This window comes from Ambystoma mexicanum, chromosome 5q (assembly GCF_040938575.1).
Source record: "Ambystoma mexicanum isolate Mex_15411 chromosome 5q, UKY_AmexF1_1, whole genome shotgun sequence".
NCBI classification, from domain to species: Eukaryota; Metazoa; Chordata; class Amphibia; order Caudata; family Ambystomatidae; genus Ambystoma; species Ambystoma mexicanum.
In genome coordinates this window covers 393,387,850-393,406,548 of record NC_090933.1, presented here as the reverse complement: position 1 = coordinate 393,406,548, position 18,699 = coordinate 393,387,850, and the positions used below count along the sequence as shown (strand labels likewise).

Here is an 18,699-nt window from a genome sequence, read left to right as displayed (position 1 = left end):
TCCATGCCCTCAGACCATGAACCTAGCAGCCTGGCTCCTGAGATCATAGAATTTGGACATTTACAACTCCCACAGAGATGTATGGACATCCTCAGGGAAGCCAGAAAACCTAATACTCGACACTGCTATTCTAGCAAATGGAAAAGATTTGTTATCTGGTGTAGAGGTACTAGCATCAACCCAGTTGACTGCTCTCCTACTGACATTATTCTATACTTGACCCATTTACTGGATTCAGGTTTACCGTTCAATTCCATTAAAGTCCACCTAGCGGCACTTTCTGCATACACCACTTCCCAACTTAAAGTGTCGTGGTGGAGGATACCAGTTATCAAAGCCTTCATGGAGGGGGTAAAGAGGATACACCCTCCGATAGCTAACCCAGCTCCCGGATGGGACTTAAATGTGGTACTTTCCAGACTCATGGGCCCTCCCTTCGAACCCATGCACAAGGCAACTCTTAAAGATATCACCCTTAAGACTGCTTTCCTAATAGCTATCACCTCCATTAGGAGAGTAAGTGAACTACAGGCTCTTTCTGTACTAGACCCCTTCGTAACAGTTCACAAAGATAAGGTGGTTCTACGCACACACCCAAGGTTTGCACCTAAATTCATCTCGAAATTTCATGTAAACCAAACTATAGAACTACCAACGTTCTTTCAAAACCCTTCCAGCTCGGGAGAAAAAAGTCTGCATACACTAGATGTACGCAGAGCTGTCATGTTCTACATGGAAAGAACCAGACCACTGAGAAAGACTAATCAGTTCTTTGTCTCGGTGGCAGCAGGAAGAGAAGGAGATGCGGTCTCAAAATCCACTATACCTAGATGGATTGTTCAATGCATCACTCTCTGTTACACTCTTGCTAAGAGAGAACTACCCTTCAAGCCAAGAGCACATTCCACTCGAGGCACGGGGGCTTCCATAGCATTCATTGCAAATGTTCCCCTTGAGTCCATCTGCAAAGCGGCAACCTGGAGTTCTGTGCACACATTTACAAAACACTACTGTCTAGATGCACACTCTAGATCTGATTCCCAGGTTGGGCAGGCAGTATTAAGACATCTTTTTTCTACTGTTCCTTCTCATAACCCACCGCCAACTCCGGGTACTGCTCGCTAGTCTATGCACAGCATGTGATTCTAAGCAGATTAACAAACATCAGAAGACAATGCATTACTTACCGTAAAAGCATTTCTGATGGTTGTATCTGCTTAGATTCACATGCGCCCACCCTTCCTCCCCGCTCGAATGGAAGGAACATAGACATCCTTTTTATAAATATTTATCTCTTTTCTGTACTCACTCACGGCTAAAAGGCTCCCTCAGGGCAGAAAAATACAATCAGAGGGACCTTGACGCGTGAGGGATTGTGGGTACAACGCACGTCACTATAGGGATAGTGTTACAGACACGCCTTGTCGACGTCCCCTTTTCGACTACGAAAAACAAAATGCAATACTCCGCAGTGACCACTGGATGTCGGACCTATGCACAGCATGTGAATCTAAGCAGATACAACCATCAGAAATGCTTTTACGGTAAGTAATGCATTGTCATATACTTTGATACCAAAGCTCTGGTCAGTGTTTGCTTGTATTATTGTATCTGAGTGCCTATTGTGTATACTTTGCATACTGCCTAACTCTTCGTGAGGGAAGTATGACTGCACAGTCACAGCTACCAGGTAAATCTGGGTGGTGCAGACTGCTACCAAGTGGGTTTACTGCCAACACCTGTAGTCTTAAATCTTTTGCAGTGTTCCCTAAGGGAACTGCACAGGTTTCTGCCTAACAGGTTCAATCGTTGTAGGGGTCCTCTTCTTCCAGTTCCTCGTTGGTTCTTTCGTTTCAGTGGCGACTCTGCTCTTCCAGTCCCAGAGAACTGCTTTTCATGCAGTTTTCCCCCATTCATACAGCCTGGCTGTCAATCACACAGCAGGGTGGCTGGCCTGGCAAGGCCAGTCCCCTTAGTCAATCAGACAAGAGTGCGACTTGGGTTACCTAGGGAACCCATTGCAGCGGTACAAAGATCCCTCCCTCACATCCTGCCTACCTAGACTATCAGGCGCCTTAAGGAGGGTTTCTGTGCAGAACCCCGCGAAAAGACAGCGAACGAAGGAGTCATCCCCAGTTTGGTGCGCAGAGAAAAACACGAGAAAGACTTTAACCAACAGAAATGGCGAATAAACCCAGCCGGAACAAAAATAAAATGTATTTGGTCAAGCGGGTTTATGTTCAAGGCTAATATAATATCCTAAAACCTTACTACGTTATATAAGATAATTGTGGTAGAAAAGTTAGGGTAGATACCACTGCCACCAGCCAAGTCTTAATGTTAAGGGAGCGAAACAAGGCTCCAAGAGGCACAGACAAAAAGGGATAAGAGTTAACCCTTTCCAATACTCCATGTAAGATGGGGTGTACTTGGTCTGTGGTTTAAAGTGACTATATAAAGTTAATGGCAACTTTACCTGTTTCTGGGGGACAGTAGTCAGCCCCAGAAAAATGGAGTCAGTGGGAAGTCTCAAAGACAACCCTGTGTCACTGCACTGAAGGTGCCGTGTAACACACACAAAAAGTGGTGCACATGGAGTAGGTGAGGCTCCAGTGCCCAAGATCACACAAAGTAGAAATACACATAGCTAATCATGTAAGAGGGGGAAAAAAGGCTCACTCTCTTACCAGGTGAAAAAAATAAATCCTAGAAATCAAGCAAAGCTGCTGAGGGACTCAGTAGGTAAGGGAAATTAACCATTTATGAGAATTCTCCCTAACACACTGGATGGAATTTCCCAAAAATATTGAGGAAAGGGGACTATGGACTAGGAGTAAGGTAGTCACTACAGTGAGTAACTTTAATTTTTCAGTCTGGCTGGGAAGGATGTGCCTGATAGTCTCAGGATTTTGTTCATCAAGAATCCCTGTCTTGACACCTGTCAAGCGGCTGCGTGTGCTTTGCTGTCCACATTTAACAAACATTACTGCCTGGAATGCTTGTCAGGACGGGACCCTCACTTTTGCCTACCGATCCTCCAGAAATTTCCAGTGGAGCTTGTGGTTTACTTGGTATCCACCCTCTAGATTTGTGTACTGATTTGGGAATCTATTAAAGGGTTGGAATCTGAGAGATGAAGCTGCCTATTAGAACAAATAATAACGGTTCTTTCTGATTGACTATTACTTCCTCGTACAGATTCCTCATTGTGCTCCCACCTGCCCCTCTTGGCAGATATCACGTTTGTTCTGTGGTCCTTCAGCTGCTGAGTTCTAGAAAGAAAACCGGAGTTTAGCTCCGGGGGGGGGGGGGGGGTGCAGTGACTGTATATAGAGTGGCCCCAACATCACATCTGGCATCTAGGTGTGGCTGTACTGAGCGGAGACTGCGCAGAACCACGCTTTACCCCCTCATTGCTGGTAACATTCTCAATGTCAGCTGGCACTGAGGAGAGAATTTCTAAGTTGAAGAATCTGTGACAAGATGTGCTAATTCGTCAGAAAGACCATTACTGAGATTCTATTAATTTGTTCTTTGGGAAATAATATTGTATGAAGTCACATTGTCTCAGAAACCAATGCAACGTTTTTCTCACATTATGGAATGGCCACCCTGTAGCCCACTGGATATGATTGCAGCATAATAGCAGATAAACTCACCACTACCACCCATATGCATTTTGTGAATTTAAGGGAATGCAATGAGGCTTGTGCATGGGTTTATGGACGTCTACTAATGCAGATCCTAAATAGTTGCTGCTGCTGATATGTCAGTTTTGTTATGGGACAATCTGAAGAAACTTTGAACTCCATTAAACAACACAATTGGAACTTCTCAAAAATTCTTTATCTACTCTGCATTCTTCTTTCTCCACTTGATTTGTGAACGCTTTGCTTGTAGGAATATTGATGATAATTATAAAAATGTTTTTTAGCTCGAATTACATCAATGCTAGAAGAAGTGAGAAATCTCAAAAATAACCTTGAAAAAGTCGAAGCTGAGAGAAAGCAGACACAGGACCACCTAAATCATTCTGAGAAGGTAGGTCATGCTATTTTATTTTTAGTTCAAATAAAAAAATCATTTAACAAAATTCAACTTAATGAATTCAGCAGTCGGATTTAGAATTAGCCTGTTAATTTGACAGTTTAATTGCATGGGTTTAATAGTACCAAAATAAGGCACAATTCATTTTAACCTGTCGTGATTGTTCCTTAAACCACTTGCTGCCTATAAATGCCTATAAATGAACTACTTGTTTATTCCATATCATACATTCCACCTATTTCATCATTAATAATCGTCATTAGTAATGGATTGAAATGTTTATTTAGAATCTTAGTACAAAATGTGTAGTTAGTTAGGGGGTGTCCGGAACTACACTTTCACAACACAAAAAAAGATTATTACCCTTTGAACAATTTGGCGCTGCGCGGTGAGGAACATGGCCGTGGCTAGCCCCGCTGACCCTGCCTAGCCCCGCTGACCCTGCCTAGCCCCGCTGACCCTGCCTAGCCCCGCTGACCCTGCCTACTGGCAACAACTGTTAATCCTTTTCTGCACGTCGACAGGACTGAGTGCTCTTCACAGCGTGCAGTTTCTTTTTTTCCCCACACAATCTCCCTCAAACCCCCACGTTTTTTCTTCAGTTTCTTTCACCTCACCTCCTGGCAACATCAGTCAGTACTTTTATGACAGCGTAACAGGTTTTGCATCATGCTCTTCCTGCGGCAGGCAATATGTGGCAGTCGACTCCCATACGCTCTCAAGTGCCCGGGCACTGAACACAGATGGGCCGGCTGCGCGTCCTGTCATGCATTTCAAGAATATTAGGCCATTGGGATGAGGTTTTCAGCAGGCCTTCTCTCAGTCACATCAGACTCCGGGTCATTCAGAAAGACACCCCTCAGGTTAGTCCACCAGCACCCTGCACAAGTGGTAGGGACACAAGTCTTCTCACAGCTATCCACTGCTCTACCGGGGCACGCCCAAGACCTCACAGACGTCAACCAGTGCCTGTACCAAGGACCTCATACCGGGTCCTCTGGACCTGAGGCGATGCATCAGCATCCGAAACCTTCCAGGTTCAAGGAGAAGGAGGGTTCCCAACCTGACAGTGTTTGCTCCGAGGGTTTCAGTAACTGTAGCAGAGCCTCCCCTTGTCTCGCTAAAGGTACACAGGTCGACCCATAGCTTTGCAAGAAAAAAGGCTTCCAAGTTTACAGTGTCTCACCCCCCTCAAAATTGCAGCAAGACGCCCAGATAAGGATAAGCACAAGGAGGCTTCGGTCTCAGTCTCTTGCACCGCCGAGGCGGTTTGTGAGGTTATTTTTATCTCCCAAGTCTGTCTTGTGAAGCATCAGGGCCTGTTCATCACAAATTCCATTGCCACCTTCAGTTTGCAAGGAGGCTTGAGTGTGGGTCAGTCACTTATGGCTGCTTGGCCCATCTCATGCCTGGTAGCATCTTTCTCTTTGAGGTACGGCTCTCTACAGGCATCCAACTGAGTAACCAGCTCCAACTTCAGCTTGAATCCAGCATTGTCCTCATCATGTAACCCAGCAGGAGCCTCTACCTCGGAGGACACGTTCTTTGAAAGGTTTTGGCAAATAATGTATTTGGAACATATGATTGGTTCTTTCAATAACCTTACTAATCCCGGTTCTACCTACACAGTGAGACCAACTTAATGCACCTTCAATGCCTCCACCAATTTCAGCTCTCAGTGCACCAGACGATTGTCATCTTCCACCCAAACCTACAGAATGGCCTGTGCCGATTGTGCCTCCAGCTCCAGTACCGATGCTCCTGTGCCATCTGCTCTACCTGTGGGATCTGATGTTCCTTCAGGGTCAGCAGCTGCAGACCGTTAATACTCCTACGTCCCATCCCCTTTCCTCCGTACTGTATGGGCGTCCCTTGCTAGGGATGGGAGACAGAACCTTTTTCACCAGAAAAATCATCTTCCCCTTTAAATTTAGATGTGTGCGGGAGCGCAGCCCAGGGAGCATGTGCTCCCCTGACTCCGCCCACCGGTGCCACTCCCCAGTCCCCTTTTCCGCGTCGACTGGAACGGACCGCTTTCACCAGCGCTCCTGGGTTAGGCCTCTGGCCTAGTAATTCCACTTGCTCTTCCCCAGAGAAGTACTTTTGTCTTCTTTTTTTTATTGTCTTTAATCAGATGCCTCTGGCGCCACACTCCTCCCTGGCACAAATGTCGATGTCCGCGGTCTTCAGCAGGTGTCCAGCCTGCAAGGGGCTCTTCCCTACGTCCAACGCTCACGCTCTCTGCCTCTGATGTCTTGACCCCGACTATGGCTGGGAGGACTGTACCACTTGCAACGCGCTTACACCACACGCTCTGAAGACAGGCTAGCTTGGTGGAGAAGCTCTTCGGAAGGTCGGCTCCAGAGGATTTAAAGGAATTTGTCAAGCACAAGTCGAGGCACACGGTAGAGGCACTGTTTTCATCCGCACCCTGCAAAGGCGACTCCTTCCCCAGGAAGCGCATGAGCGGGAGGGACCTTTCAGGTACTAGTACCAGTGCAGGTAGCAAGGCTGTTTCAGCTACCCGCCACTATGCTGAGGGGTCGTGATATCCTACCAGTGACTATGCAGAGGGACTGCAAGGTTCTATTACCGGATTTCTGCCCGAGGGGCTACGCCCTAGTACCGGACAGATGTCTGAGGGGGTGCCTGTGCGCAGCACTTCCGGTGACACAGCCAAGGGCAATCCGCCTACCAGGCCCTGTCCTGAGGTGCAGGATAGGCTTCAAGCTCCACCACCAAGAGTCTTGGAAGAGGCCGGGTCCAGGGCGGCAAGCATCACGACACAGCACGTGGCATGCAGCCCAACAAGATGGCCAGACAAAATGGCGGCTCACCCCGACACCATCCCCCTTTAGGGGAACAGGTAGGGGAACAGGTTTTCAGGAGGGACTGGTCTTCGGTGAGCACGTGGCCCTCGGCATACCCTTCAGCATTGCAGAGCAGATGCACCCCACAGGCAACAAGGCAGAGTATGCCCAGGTCTCAGCACCCTCGGGGCCCCGTGACCATGCCTGCGCCATCAAGCGCTCCACCGGCCTGTGAAGGCAGATTTTAATATTCCGGACTCTTATGAGATCTCCGCAGATGGGCATCATCCTCAAGGATGTGATCAGGGACATATTCCCTCCGGTCCTGCCGCTAGCACCCACGGCCTTTCCGCCATTGGTTCCAGCGCCTCTGGCTCAGATTCAACCCCAGCTGCCCATGCCAGTTCCCACAACACCGGCTCCCATGCCTCCAACAGTCTTGGCAGCTCCTCAGCCGCAGCAGCTGCCGGCTCCTGTCAGTACGCCACAGCCTCCAGCGCCGAGCACACCTCCAGCTGCACCTGACCATCAGGACACATTGGTGACATGGATGAGGAGAATGACCCTGACACACCTTCGTCAGCCAAGGCCTGTCATGAGCGGTTCGCGGGCCTGGCCTAATACGTGGGGCTTTCTCAACCTGAGGTGGAACAACGAGAGGCAGGGGTTTTGGCAGAGGTCCTTACCGCTCCCCACGGCTAGAACTGGGTTTCCAATGCCAAAAGACTTGGTGACACTTGCCAAAAAAGGATGGCTTAAACCTCATTCGGCACAGCTTACCAACAGGCAAATTGACACCAAGTTTAGGCAGATGGAGGTCAACCCCCTCTTGCTGTTGGCGCACCCCCAGCCACACTCCTCTGTGATCGATGCAGCTTCGATCTACTCAAAGCCACAATAGTCTTCGGCTACATCAGCCACTGCACTCCTGGGTAAGGAGGAGAAGATCCTGGAAGCATACGGGAAGAAAATGTATTCCAACGCTTCCCTTTGTCTTCATCAGTCCAATGCGGACACTATGCTTGCTGCTGTCAACCCCAGGCTCTGGTGGGAAATCACTGACTTCCTTCCGGAACTTCCGGTGCAGAGTCGGGCTCGCTTCTAGGCGAGGTTGGCGGAAGCCAAAATTCTAGCGCAGGACATAATGGAGTCCACGGTGGCACACATTGACACCTCAGGTCATGCCATTTGCATTGCTACCCACATGCGAAGGACGGCCTGGCTACGGGCGACCAAGTTCAACCCAGACGTCTAGGAACGTATACAGGAAGAACAGTTCCCAGAATGCCAAATCCTTATCCATCCTCACTAAGGCCACTCGCAAGGCATATAGCCAGATGCACCAGTGTTCGGACAAGGGTCGGTCCTTCAGTGGTTTCTGGGGATTCCAGGAAAGACGGTCCATGCCACTGGAACGATCCCCGAGCCAACACTGGTGCAAGCAGCACAAGGCGTGCACAAAGGCTTTTTTCAGTCCCCCCTCCTCAGCCTCCGAGGGAAAAAAAGGCATGACAGGCCCAATCGGGATCCATGAGTCTCCGGTGGGGGGCTGGCTTTGCCCTTCACTCCGAAAGCTGGCGAACAGACCCCTGGATCCACTCTGTAGTGTCCACGGGCTTCCGCCTATGGAAATTTGCTTGCTCATAGAAAGTCGGGCAGTGGAGGAAGTCCCAGCCTCCCAGCGGTGTCTGGGCTTCTATTCACAGATTTTTGCGATACACAAAAAGAACCAGGCGGGCCTGAGAGTTGTCTTCGAGCTTTCCACCGTGCACCTCTCCCTACCTCTTCAGAAATTCAAGAAGGTCACGCCAGCTTTAATAGCGGATACATTGTGCAGGGGAGATTGGATGTGCTCCCTGCATCTGAAGGACACGTACTTATACATCCCAATTTGGCAGCCTCATAGTTTTTATCTACGATTCAGGATCATGGGCTACCATTTCCAATACAAGGTGCTTCCCTTTGGCCTCAACTCGGCCCCCAGGGTCTTTACCAGGCTGATGAATACAGTGGCGGCCCTCCTCAGGGCCACCACGTCTATCAGTACCTCGACGACTGGATCGTCAGGGCTTCATCTCCGGAAGCGGTGCACTGCACCTCCCACGCTCTCATGAACACACTTCGCAATCTGGCCTTTTCGCTCAATCTCAAGAAGTCGCAGTTGCAGCCTACGAAGACTGACCTTCTTGGGGCTCATCTGGGACACAGGCTCAGAGAGAGTGTTTCCTTAGGCAGATAAGATCACGGCCATCAAGTGAGCCACTGCGCACTTCCTCAGCAAAGAAGTGATATTAGCCTGATGGTCCCAACACCTACTGGGTCTCATAGCAGCCGTGCTACTGGCTGTCCCCCACACGAGACTCAGGATGAGGAGGATACAGCTGCACTTCGCGGCATCATGGAACCAGGAGTGGGGCTCTCGGGCGGAGCTGATCAACGTTCCTCCTTCTCTTCACCCGGACCTCACATGGTGATCCAGGGACTGCAACCTGCGGACGGACAAGCCCTTCCGGCAGCCTACCCACTGGTCACCATCACTACGGACTCCTCTCTCGAGGGGTGGGGGCCACCCTGGACAACCACTGCACCCATGGAACCTGGACCCGGCACAAGCAGGAGTATCACATAAATTGGCTGGAACTGAAGGCCATCTGGCTAGCGCTCAGAGCCTTCCTTCCTGTTATCAAGGGCAAGGTTGTCCTCATTTGGACAGACAACTCGACCAGCATGTTATATGTCAACAAGCAGGGAGGTAACAGGTCCCCTCCGCTGTGCAGACGGGCAGTCAGCATGTGGGAATGGGCCCTGGAGAACATCACCTACCTCATGGCCGTCCACCTCCCGGGGGGGTATACAACCTGGAGGCGAACAGGCTCAGCAGACTGGGAGCGGACAATTACGAGTGGCAGCTAAACAACCTCATACATCAGGAGCTCTTCAGCAGATGGGTACACCCCCAGGGGGACCTCTTTGCCTCCTGGGACAACAGGAAGTGCTAACAGTTCACCTCCTGGCAGGGGCAGGACCCCGGCTCCCTGGCTGACGCATTTCAGATTCAGTGGAACGGCATGACAGCATACCCCCCCCCCCTCATGTCGCTGATACACAGGGTGATATGCAAAATCAAGGAGTCTCGCCACCTCAGCGTCATTCTAATAGCTCCATGGTGCCCCAGCCAGGCCATGGTTCTCGGAGCTGCTCAGCCTCTCTGAGAGATTGCCCACTGGCCTTCTGATGGGACCAGCTCATCTTCTGGCGCAGCAGGGGGGGCAGGGTCATTCACCCTGCGCCACACAAACTAGCCCTCACAGCATGGTTCCTGAACAGGTCCCACTAGGACACCTTAGCCTGTCTCAGGCTAATCTAGAAATCATACAGGGCGGCAGGAGCAAAGCTACCGGGTCCCAGTATAAGAGCAAGTGGAGCAGGTTCTGCCACTGGGCAGACTAAGGATATCAATCCCCTTGCATGTACACTGGACGACGTGCTCTCCTTCTCGGCGCACCTCGCCCACTTGGGTGTGCAGGTAAACACTTGCTGCACTTACTTGGCAGCCATTGGGACCTACAGAAACCCAGAGGAAGGGGTGTTCTCCTCTCCCAACCCGATTGTCAAGAAGCATCTAACGGGACTTGCCAGACTCTACCCGCCCATCAAGAGGCCACACCCTGTGTGGGACCTCAATATAGTTTTGGGTGCCCTGGCGCACAAACCATTTGAGCCAATGGCATCCGCAGACATCAGGCTGGTCACCATTAAGACGGCCTTACTGGTCGGCCTCACTTCGGCTCGCAGGGTATTGGGGAGAATTCTGTTAAGGCTAATTTCCCAAACCTAGTGAGTCCCCCAGCAGCTTTGCTGGATTTTTGGGGTTTATTTTTTTTTTTCTCCTGCTAAGAGTGAGATTCTTTTTCTCCCACTCTTAGGCATGATTTGAGAATGTCCTTTGACTGTGGATGTGTTTTATGGGCTATGGGGTCTTTTACTCCATAGGGCTTCATGTGTTTTTGGTATGTGTTACACAGCACCCTCAGTGCGACCCCCAAACATAGACTCCATACCCTGGGACTGACTACTGTTTCCCAGGGCATGTAAAGTCACCATTGGCTTTATTAGTCTCAAATTGTGAACAGAACCAGTACAAACCATCATATTGTGGAAGTACTGGTAGGGGTAAGTAGATATTCCATGGGTCTATTTTCCGAGGGGGAACTGTCCAGTCCTTATCGAGTTTCTGGCTGGTGGCAGTGGATACCACGTGACATATTCCACCGGAATATTTCTTATGGGATTTTCCCATTGATTTTAAACGCACCACTTTTTGGTGCAATGTTAAAGATACCGCCTGGTTATTTATTTAATATTAATTCCCCAGTTGGGTCTTTTTGCCAGGACTCGGTTTTAAAATGGCGTTTGTGTTCGCCTCTGAAACTCCAACCCAAGTCGAGCCCTTTGTTCCACTTTTTGGCGGGCTTCTGCACAGAAGCCCTCCAAATGGTGCCACTCTGTCTGGGGTCTACAGGATGTGTGGGAGGGGATTAGGCACCCTGGACTGAGTTGCCTTGGCAACTCACGTCGCACTCTTGTGTGATTGGCCCAGTGGTGAGCCTCGAGGCTCACCACTTAGCATGGTTGAGTGACAGCTAGGCTGTTGAATGGGGGTTTTTCTGCATAAAAGCAGAGCTTTGGGGACTGGAACTTCAGAAGTCGCCACAGGACCTAAAGAATCCGAAGAAGGAGAAGCTGAGCCATCTATGACACCACCGGTGGAGCCCTGTTGTACGAACTCACCACTTCCCCGACGACAGAGGAGATCTTCTTCCAGGAGAGTCTTCTTCCCTTTGAGCTGGTGGGACCAACCAGTTTGCCTTTTTCGCCTTCCTGGACGCCTTGTGGTCGAATCGCCCATGCCAAGCACCCTGGCGGCCGGATAGTCACGCTTCACCACTGACCGTGAATAAAGGCGTCGTACCTTTTAATCGGGCACTCCGCGGCTGGTTTCATCCCTGGCAGTGCAACGACTTCCAGCTTTCTTCCTTGTCAAAATCATCTCTTCCTCTGGTCAAAGCCACGATTTGCACCCGCTGCCAGGAACAACTGCCACCGCTGGAGCTTTCTCACCATTTCAGGTACTGTGTCCCGCCTGGTCTCCCTTGCAACGGATTGTCCAAGGTGTCCCGTAAATCCTTGACTTTCCAACTGGGTTGACCTCAGACCTGCTAACTTTGCCTTCCTAAAATGGTCCAACCTCTTTTTGACATTTTTCTGCAAAGACTTTGAGTGCATTTCCACTGTGTGATCTTGGGCACATTCAGCCTTGCTCTCTCCAACAGTGGGCCTGGCCTATGAACTTTAACTCTACAGTGGACTCTGCCTTTCTTGACTTGCTGTGGTTACTTAAGTGTTGGTACTGTGTTATTTCCATACTCTGCCTTTTCCCTCCCTTTTTAACAAATTATTGGAGTGCCATCTAAGGTTACGCGCTCACCTCTGTTTTGTTAATAAGTGGTGTGTTAACCTAGACTTGTCGAAAAATTAACTAGGGAGGTGTATATACTTATGACTGTGTTTGAACTTGCTTGATATATTAGTGCCAGTGTATTTTCACAAGTGTGTTTTAAATAAATAATGAAATACTTTTAATACCAAAGCTCTGGTCAGTGTTTGCTTGTTCTACTGTATTTTTGACCCTATTGTGTATACTCTATATACTGCCTAACTCTTCTTGAGAGAGATCTGACTGCTCAGCCACAGCTACCAGGTAAATCTGGGTGGTGCAGACTGCTACCAATTGTCATTTACTGCTTACTCCTGTGGTCTTAAACTTTTTGCAGTGGTCCCTAAGGGTACTGCACAGGTTTCTGCCTAACACAGGGTAAGTGAAATCCAGGCACTGGTCGCCTCAGAGCCCTAAACTACGTTTCACAAGGACAAAGTAGTCCTGCGGACACGCCTAGCATTCCTACCTAAGGTGCCTTCCGCATTTCATCTGAACAAAGAAATAGTGCTGGCTACGTTTTTGAGCCTAAAGACGAGGCACAGAGTTCTGCAGTGCCTAGATGTCGGGCGTGCCCTGAAATTCTACTTGGATACGACCAAAAGTTTCCGAAAGTCGGACGCTCTGTCACCTTCGGCGGCTCAAGACCGGGGTACCAGGCCTCAAAGGCCTCCATAGCCCGTTTGATGGTCTCGACCATCAAAGAAGCTTACGAGGGACAGCATAAGCCACTGCTGGCCAACATGCGCATGCCCACGCGGTCAGAGCCAAGGCAATGGCCATCGCATTCCAGCGGCATGTCCCCTGGCAAGTCTTAAGCAGGGCGTCCACCTGAGCCACCCCTTTGGCTTTCTGCAAGCACTACTGTTTGGACGCCTGCTTTAGATCAGTCGCGGCTTTCGGTCAGGCGGTTCTTAGAAACCTGTTTGCTTAAGGAGGGTCTCCTCTCCACCCTGGGGCTACACTCATTTGTAATCGCCCATGCAGTATGGAGGAAATGGCACGGGATGTAAGAGTATATAAGTTACTCACCGTAGTGACTAACATACTCTTAGTCCTTAGTCCCCTTTCCTCCATACGTCCCACCATCCTCCCCCTAATAAATCTGGTGTCATTGGGCAAGGTTACTCCATTGTCGATGCGTCTATGGGGACTGAGGTGTGGTGCCGGAGGGCTGGGGACAGGGCAGTGCATGCTCGCAAGGCTGCACCCCCGCGTGCCTCTAACTTTAATGGTGAAGGTTTTTTCTGATGTGAAAGGTTCCTTCTCCCATCCCTTGGAAGGGAAGCCCATGCAGTAGGGAGGAAAAGGGACTACGGACTAAGAGTACGTTACTCACTACGGGGAGTAATTTATCATTTCTGGAGTTCGGATGGATACTTGCCGCACTTATTTGGTGGCCATTGGGACTTTCAAGAATTCCCTTGAGCATGTTTTTTCTGCGGCCACCTTAAGGGGTTGTCTAGGCTCTTCCCACCAGTGCACAGGCCACACCCAGTCTGGGACCTCAATGTGGTTCTTGCAGCTTTGCAGCGCAAGCCTTTTGAACCGATGGCATCTGTGGACATTCGCTTGGTGACACTGAACACAGTTTTACTAGTGCCTCTCACCTCTACGTGGAGGTTTAGTGAGCTGCAGGCGTTCCCGTACGAGCCCGTCAACGTGTTTCACAGCAACAAGGTCATTTTGCGCACTCACCCAAACTCTTGCCCAAGGGTGTCTGAATCGGAGCATCTGCCTGCCGGTGTTCTTCCTAAACCCGCAGTCGTAGGCAGAGAGGGCCCTGCATTCCTTGGACCTCAAGAGGGTCCTCAAGTTTTATCTCTCTGAAAAAATCATTCAGGAAGTCTGAGGCATTGTTTGTGACTTTTGGGGGCTCTTCCCTCAGCTTCCAAAGCTTCCATTTCACGTTGCGTGGTTCAGGCCATTTTGGAGGCGTGGCCATGGGCAGACCTGTTCCTGAGGGGAATTCATGCCCATGCAGTCAGAGCAATGGCCAGAGCCGTCACGTTTCATAGACATGCTTCCTGGGATGTCATCATCAAGGCAGCTACTTGGGCCACTCCGTGTGGGTTCCGTAAACACTACTCACTGGACACCAGCTCGAGGCACAATGCAGAGTTTGGTCAGACGGTTTGGAAGAACCTTTTTGCTTTGTCCTATATTTGAGGCAGGTTATCACAGCTCCACCCTATGTTCTTGTTCTGTGGAATTACCCACACCGATGGAGGAAAAGGGACGGGACGTATGAGTAATTCAAGTTACTCACCAGAGTGACTAGATTACTCGTAGTCCCCATTCCACCATACCTCCCGCCGCCTTCCCCCGCTACTATGCCAATGGCGAATAGGTAATAAGTGTAGTCAGGTATCTAAGTTTCCGATGTGTTCAAAAGGGAATGTGGTAAGGCGCCAGAGGGCGGGGCCTTGGCGGGGCGTTCCCATGGTCGAGGCTGCACTATGTACTAAATTTAATGGAGTAGCTCAATATTTTGCTGCCAAAGGTTCTGGTACTTTTCCCATGATGGAGAGCGCCCACACCTATGGAGGAAAGGGGACTATTGACTGAGTACTCTAGTCACTACAGTGAGTAACTTTAATTTTCACACCAGCAGTGGACCTTGAACGAACTAAGAAATATAAGCCAGTCAGGGGAGACTTGGCTTTTCTGCCAGCGCACTTTTCGCCAGAAGGGTTGGTGGTCCAAGCCCCAACAGTGAGCTCATGGCCAGCCCCATTCGCCTCCAAAGAGACTGATTTCCCTGGCAAAAATTTCTTTGTGTCCAGAAGTCTGGCTTTGAATGCATTTAGTGCCTGCTGTGCCTTCGCTCAGTTTGCGGAGGACAACAGTTGAGGTGGCTAATCCTCTCTCAGCAGGGGAAATGGGAGATGGCTTTTTGGACATGGTAAATGATGGTAAGGAGGTGGCCTGTCAGGCACTGCAGACGTGTCTTGATACCTCAGACTGTATAGGCCATGCCATGGTAATGTTCACAGTACTTGCGAGGGTGGGGGGGGGGGACAACATACCTCCACGGCTCAGATTTGTCACCCAATGTGCAAGCCAAGCTTTTAGATATGGAGTTTGATGATGAGCATCTGTTTGAATTGAAAGCAGATGAATTGCTGGAAAAATGTAAAGTCTCAAAACTGGCTGCAAAGGGTTAGTGTTGCATCAGCTGCCAAGCAGTCCTTGAATTTCGCCTCTAGAGGCGGGGGCTGCAGGTGGAATGCTCTTTTTGGAATTAAGACGTTGCTGTTGCCAGGCCAGAGGTGTTTTTCGAGCCCCAGTTGAGGCAGAGGGGCTTCTAAGGCCCAGAAGACTTAAGCTGCAAGGGTAGCAGTGCCTGTTAAGCCACAGTGTTCTTCCCACACATGTCACTGGTTGGAGGAAGGATCTCTGAGCACTGAGACAGGTTGAAGCAGATAACCTCTGACATCTGGGTCTTGCATCTCGTCAGAAGGGGATACGGTCTGCCTTTCCTAAAAAAGGCCTCTAGACAAGAACCCCCCAGCAACTGGAACAGGAGCTCCAAAAAGGACTGAGATGGCTGTTAAATGGTGCAGTGTAAGAGGTACCACCCAAGGAGAGGGGATTGGGCTGATATTCTTGCTACTTTCTAGTACCCAAGGAAGGAGAAGGACTCTGTCGATTTTGGACCTCAGGGCCTTGAACAAGTTCCCGAGGAAGGACAAGTTCAGGATCGTGCGTTGAAGGAAATTATCCAGGCTCTACAGCTCCAAGTCTGGTTGGTATCGATGGATCTTTGGATGCTTATTTCCATGCATCGATCCATCGAAAAGCACAGGTGTGTCTTGAGATTCGTCATCAGTTACACTATCAGTTCAAAGTGCTCCCTTTTGGCTTAACCTCTGCGCCCAGGGTTTTTACCAAGCGGATGGCAGTGGTGGCGTGTGATGAATCCTACGGATACCTTACTGTAACCCTACCTAAGGTCTCCTCCCAGGTTACCAGGGAAAGGCAGATGCATCCTGATCTGGACTTTGGGGTACTGCGGGAGGATCACCTGGGAGGAGATAGGGCCCAGGGTGGTGAAGGGATCCCGTGGGATGAGATGCAGTATTCTCCTTTGAAAGTGAATAACCTTTCATGTATACCAAAACATATAATGGCTTATTGCCATTATGTGTCTGAGCCCCAGGTTAAGTTTAGAAATATGGGCAAAGTGGCTACAACATCTTTAACCACCCCACTTAAGGAGGAACCTGTTGTACCTTGTATGGATAAAAATCCCCCTTTACCCCAAAGGTACAGAGAAAGGAAACCTGTAAATGGTGGCATAAATGAACTTCCTTTGCCTTCTGTGATAAAACCTGATGAAGCATGTGTAAAAAATGTATAAACCAAATCATTTTAAAGTTAAAAGTAGTAAATTACCAGTTAGAACTAATTTTGTTACTCTAAGTCCCATAATCCCAACAGGACTGGGACGGAGAAGAGGGCTGAAGAGCAATGTTGGCCTGAACATCAGGCAATTAGGCTTAACAGCCCACACCTGGGAGATGCTTAGAGGCTTAAAAAGCTCTCTCCGGTGCAGGCCATTAGATGTGGTCGTGAGTGGAGAAGCAGTAGCAGTGGTAGCAGCAGAAGTACTTGCTGGGGCAGAAGGCAGTAGTAACATGCTTTCCTCTGCCGGTAGAATCTACAGAAATGGGAGGAAAGAAAGTATGCCAGCTTTTTCCATCTGTTTATTCCAGTTATCAGTCCTGATTTGGTCCTTTTCCCCCCCAAGTCTGGATTGCGGACGTTGCGCAGCGGGAAGCGTGCAGTGTGAAAGCTCCCCCCCCCCCCCCCCCATGTGAACCTGATTGCAGAGCGTTCGCAGCGAGAAGCATGTGCAGCAGACCGTGTCTGGAGGCTGGTGTGCTCCATTGAGTCGTGGTGAGCTGAACTCTGTGGTGGGACCATAGGCAGCTTGGCAGCTATTGTTCCCGGGCGAGGAAACGCCCATAGTAGAAGTCCTGCAGCTGGTGACAGAGGCCGAGGAGCCAGTGAGGGTTTTTTGTGCATCCCCAAGCCTTAAGGCAGTGCAGGTGGGCAACTGTAACCAGTGACTTTCACTCGTGAGCCAGTGAAATTGAATGAATCTGACCAGAGCATGTCAGCCAATTGTAGCACTCGCTAATAGGCAAATACGCTGTGGAAGGAAGCTTTGAGCCTCATAGGTTATAAAAGCAGCTTTAACAAGTCCTCAGTAAACCCATAATAACGTTGTATCCTGTGATACCAAGTATTAAACCTCAACATTGTGAACCGAAGAGAACAAACCAGCATTACGTTAAGCTCAGAGGTGAACAAGCATTGCCCTCAATCAAAAGAGACTACAGTAAAGGTTTCCTTGGGAATAAATCTTACTGCCATAGGAAAAGGGGCTGATATAACACCCTTAAAGGTAGAGCTTGTAAATGAATGACTATGGTGTGGAAGCAACAGCAAATAGTTTTGAAATCACATTGCCAAAGCCAATAGAGGCTAAATTAAAAGTACTTGATTAGTGGCTTGATAAAAGATCAGAGTAGTTGAAAAGCGTTCCAGCGACATAGCTTGTCTAGTGGAGTTAAAAGGGCATTGTTATAAATCTTGTCTTTGCTATAACTTTGGGAAGAAATGTTTAAAGCTGTTTAAAGTTGAAGAAATTTTAACCTTTCAAAGTGTCAGTGGAACTGAAACCTCAAAAGCAGAGAAGTGTAAGTAGAAGACCAGGTGTGGATTACCCTGGAAGTAGAAGAAGTTGTTGCGTCTCATGGTGCCAAGAGAAAAAGCACTTTGAAGGGAGCTGTTGGTGTTTGAGTCAAGACAGAAACACTGGGGTATTTTCTGGATTGAGAAGTTGAAGCACTATGAAAAGAAATCCCCTTCAGCCTATTTGAGTTTTGTGAATCATACCAATTGCAATTGAAACCTTGAACTATATATTTCCTGGAGGAAAAGGATTTACTCTGTTGAACTGTGGAGTGTTGGACGTTTTCTTTGACAAACTGACTTTATCAAGAACTGCTTTGGAACTCTGTTTCAACCCCGGATTTCCTTGTTGTTTTGTGTTATTTGGTGGAACTGACTTTGATCTAAACCTGGGGAAGAGGGGTTGGCTCAGTTTCCAGGCAAAGACTTTGAAGGTGTTGCAAATACAAGTATTGGCATTTTGAATTGCTGTATATTTTCTTGTTTATGTGCAAGTGTGAGGGCCAGAAATGTTATGTTTTTCCTTAGTTTATTTAGGCAGGGAAATACCCGTTAGAGTGGGGCAAGTGAGGCGTTGGATTTACCAATTTTGTGTAATGAAATGGCATTGTTTGAAAAATCCTCTAAAATGTGTCCGCCTCA

General features: G+C 49.1%; 1 protein-coding gene across 1 annotated transcript in view; it reads left to right on the top strand.

The window, feature by feature from the left end:
- ROCK1 (Rho associated coiled-coil containing protein kinase 1) overlaps positions 1-18,699 on the top strand; it is a 3,300,884-nt gene that overhangs the window by 1,909,066 nt on the left and 1,373,119 nt on the right. Inside the window, exon 17 of the mRNA XM_069620881.1 lies at positions 3,935-4,041. Coding sequence (XP_069476982.1) covers positions 3,935-4,041 — 107 coding nt within the window. The remainder of the gene's footprint in view (positions 1-3,934; positions 4,042-18,699) is intronic.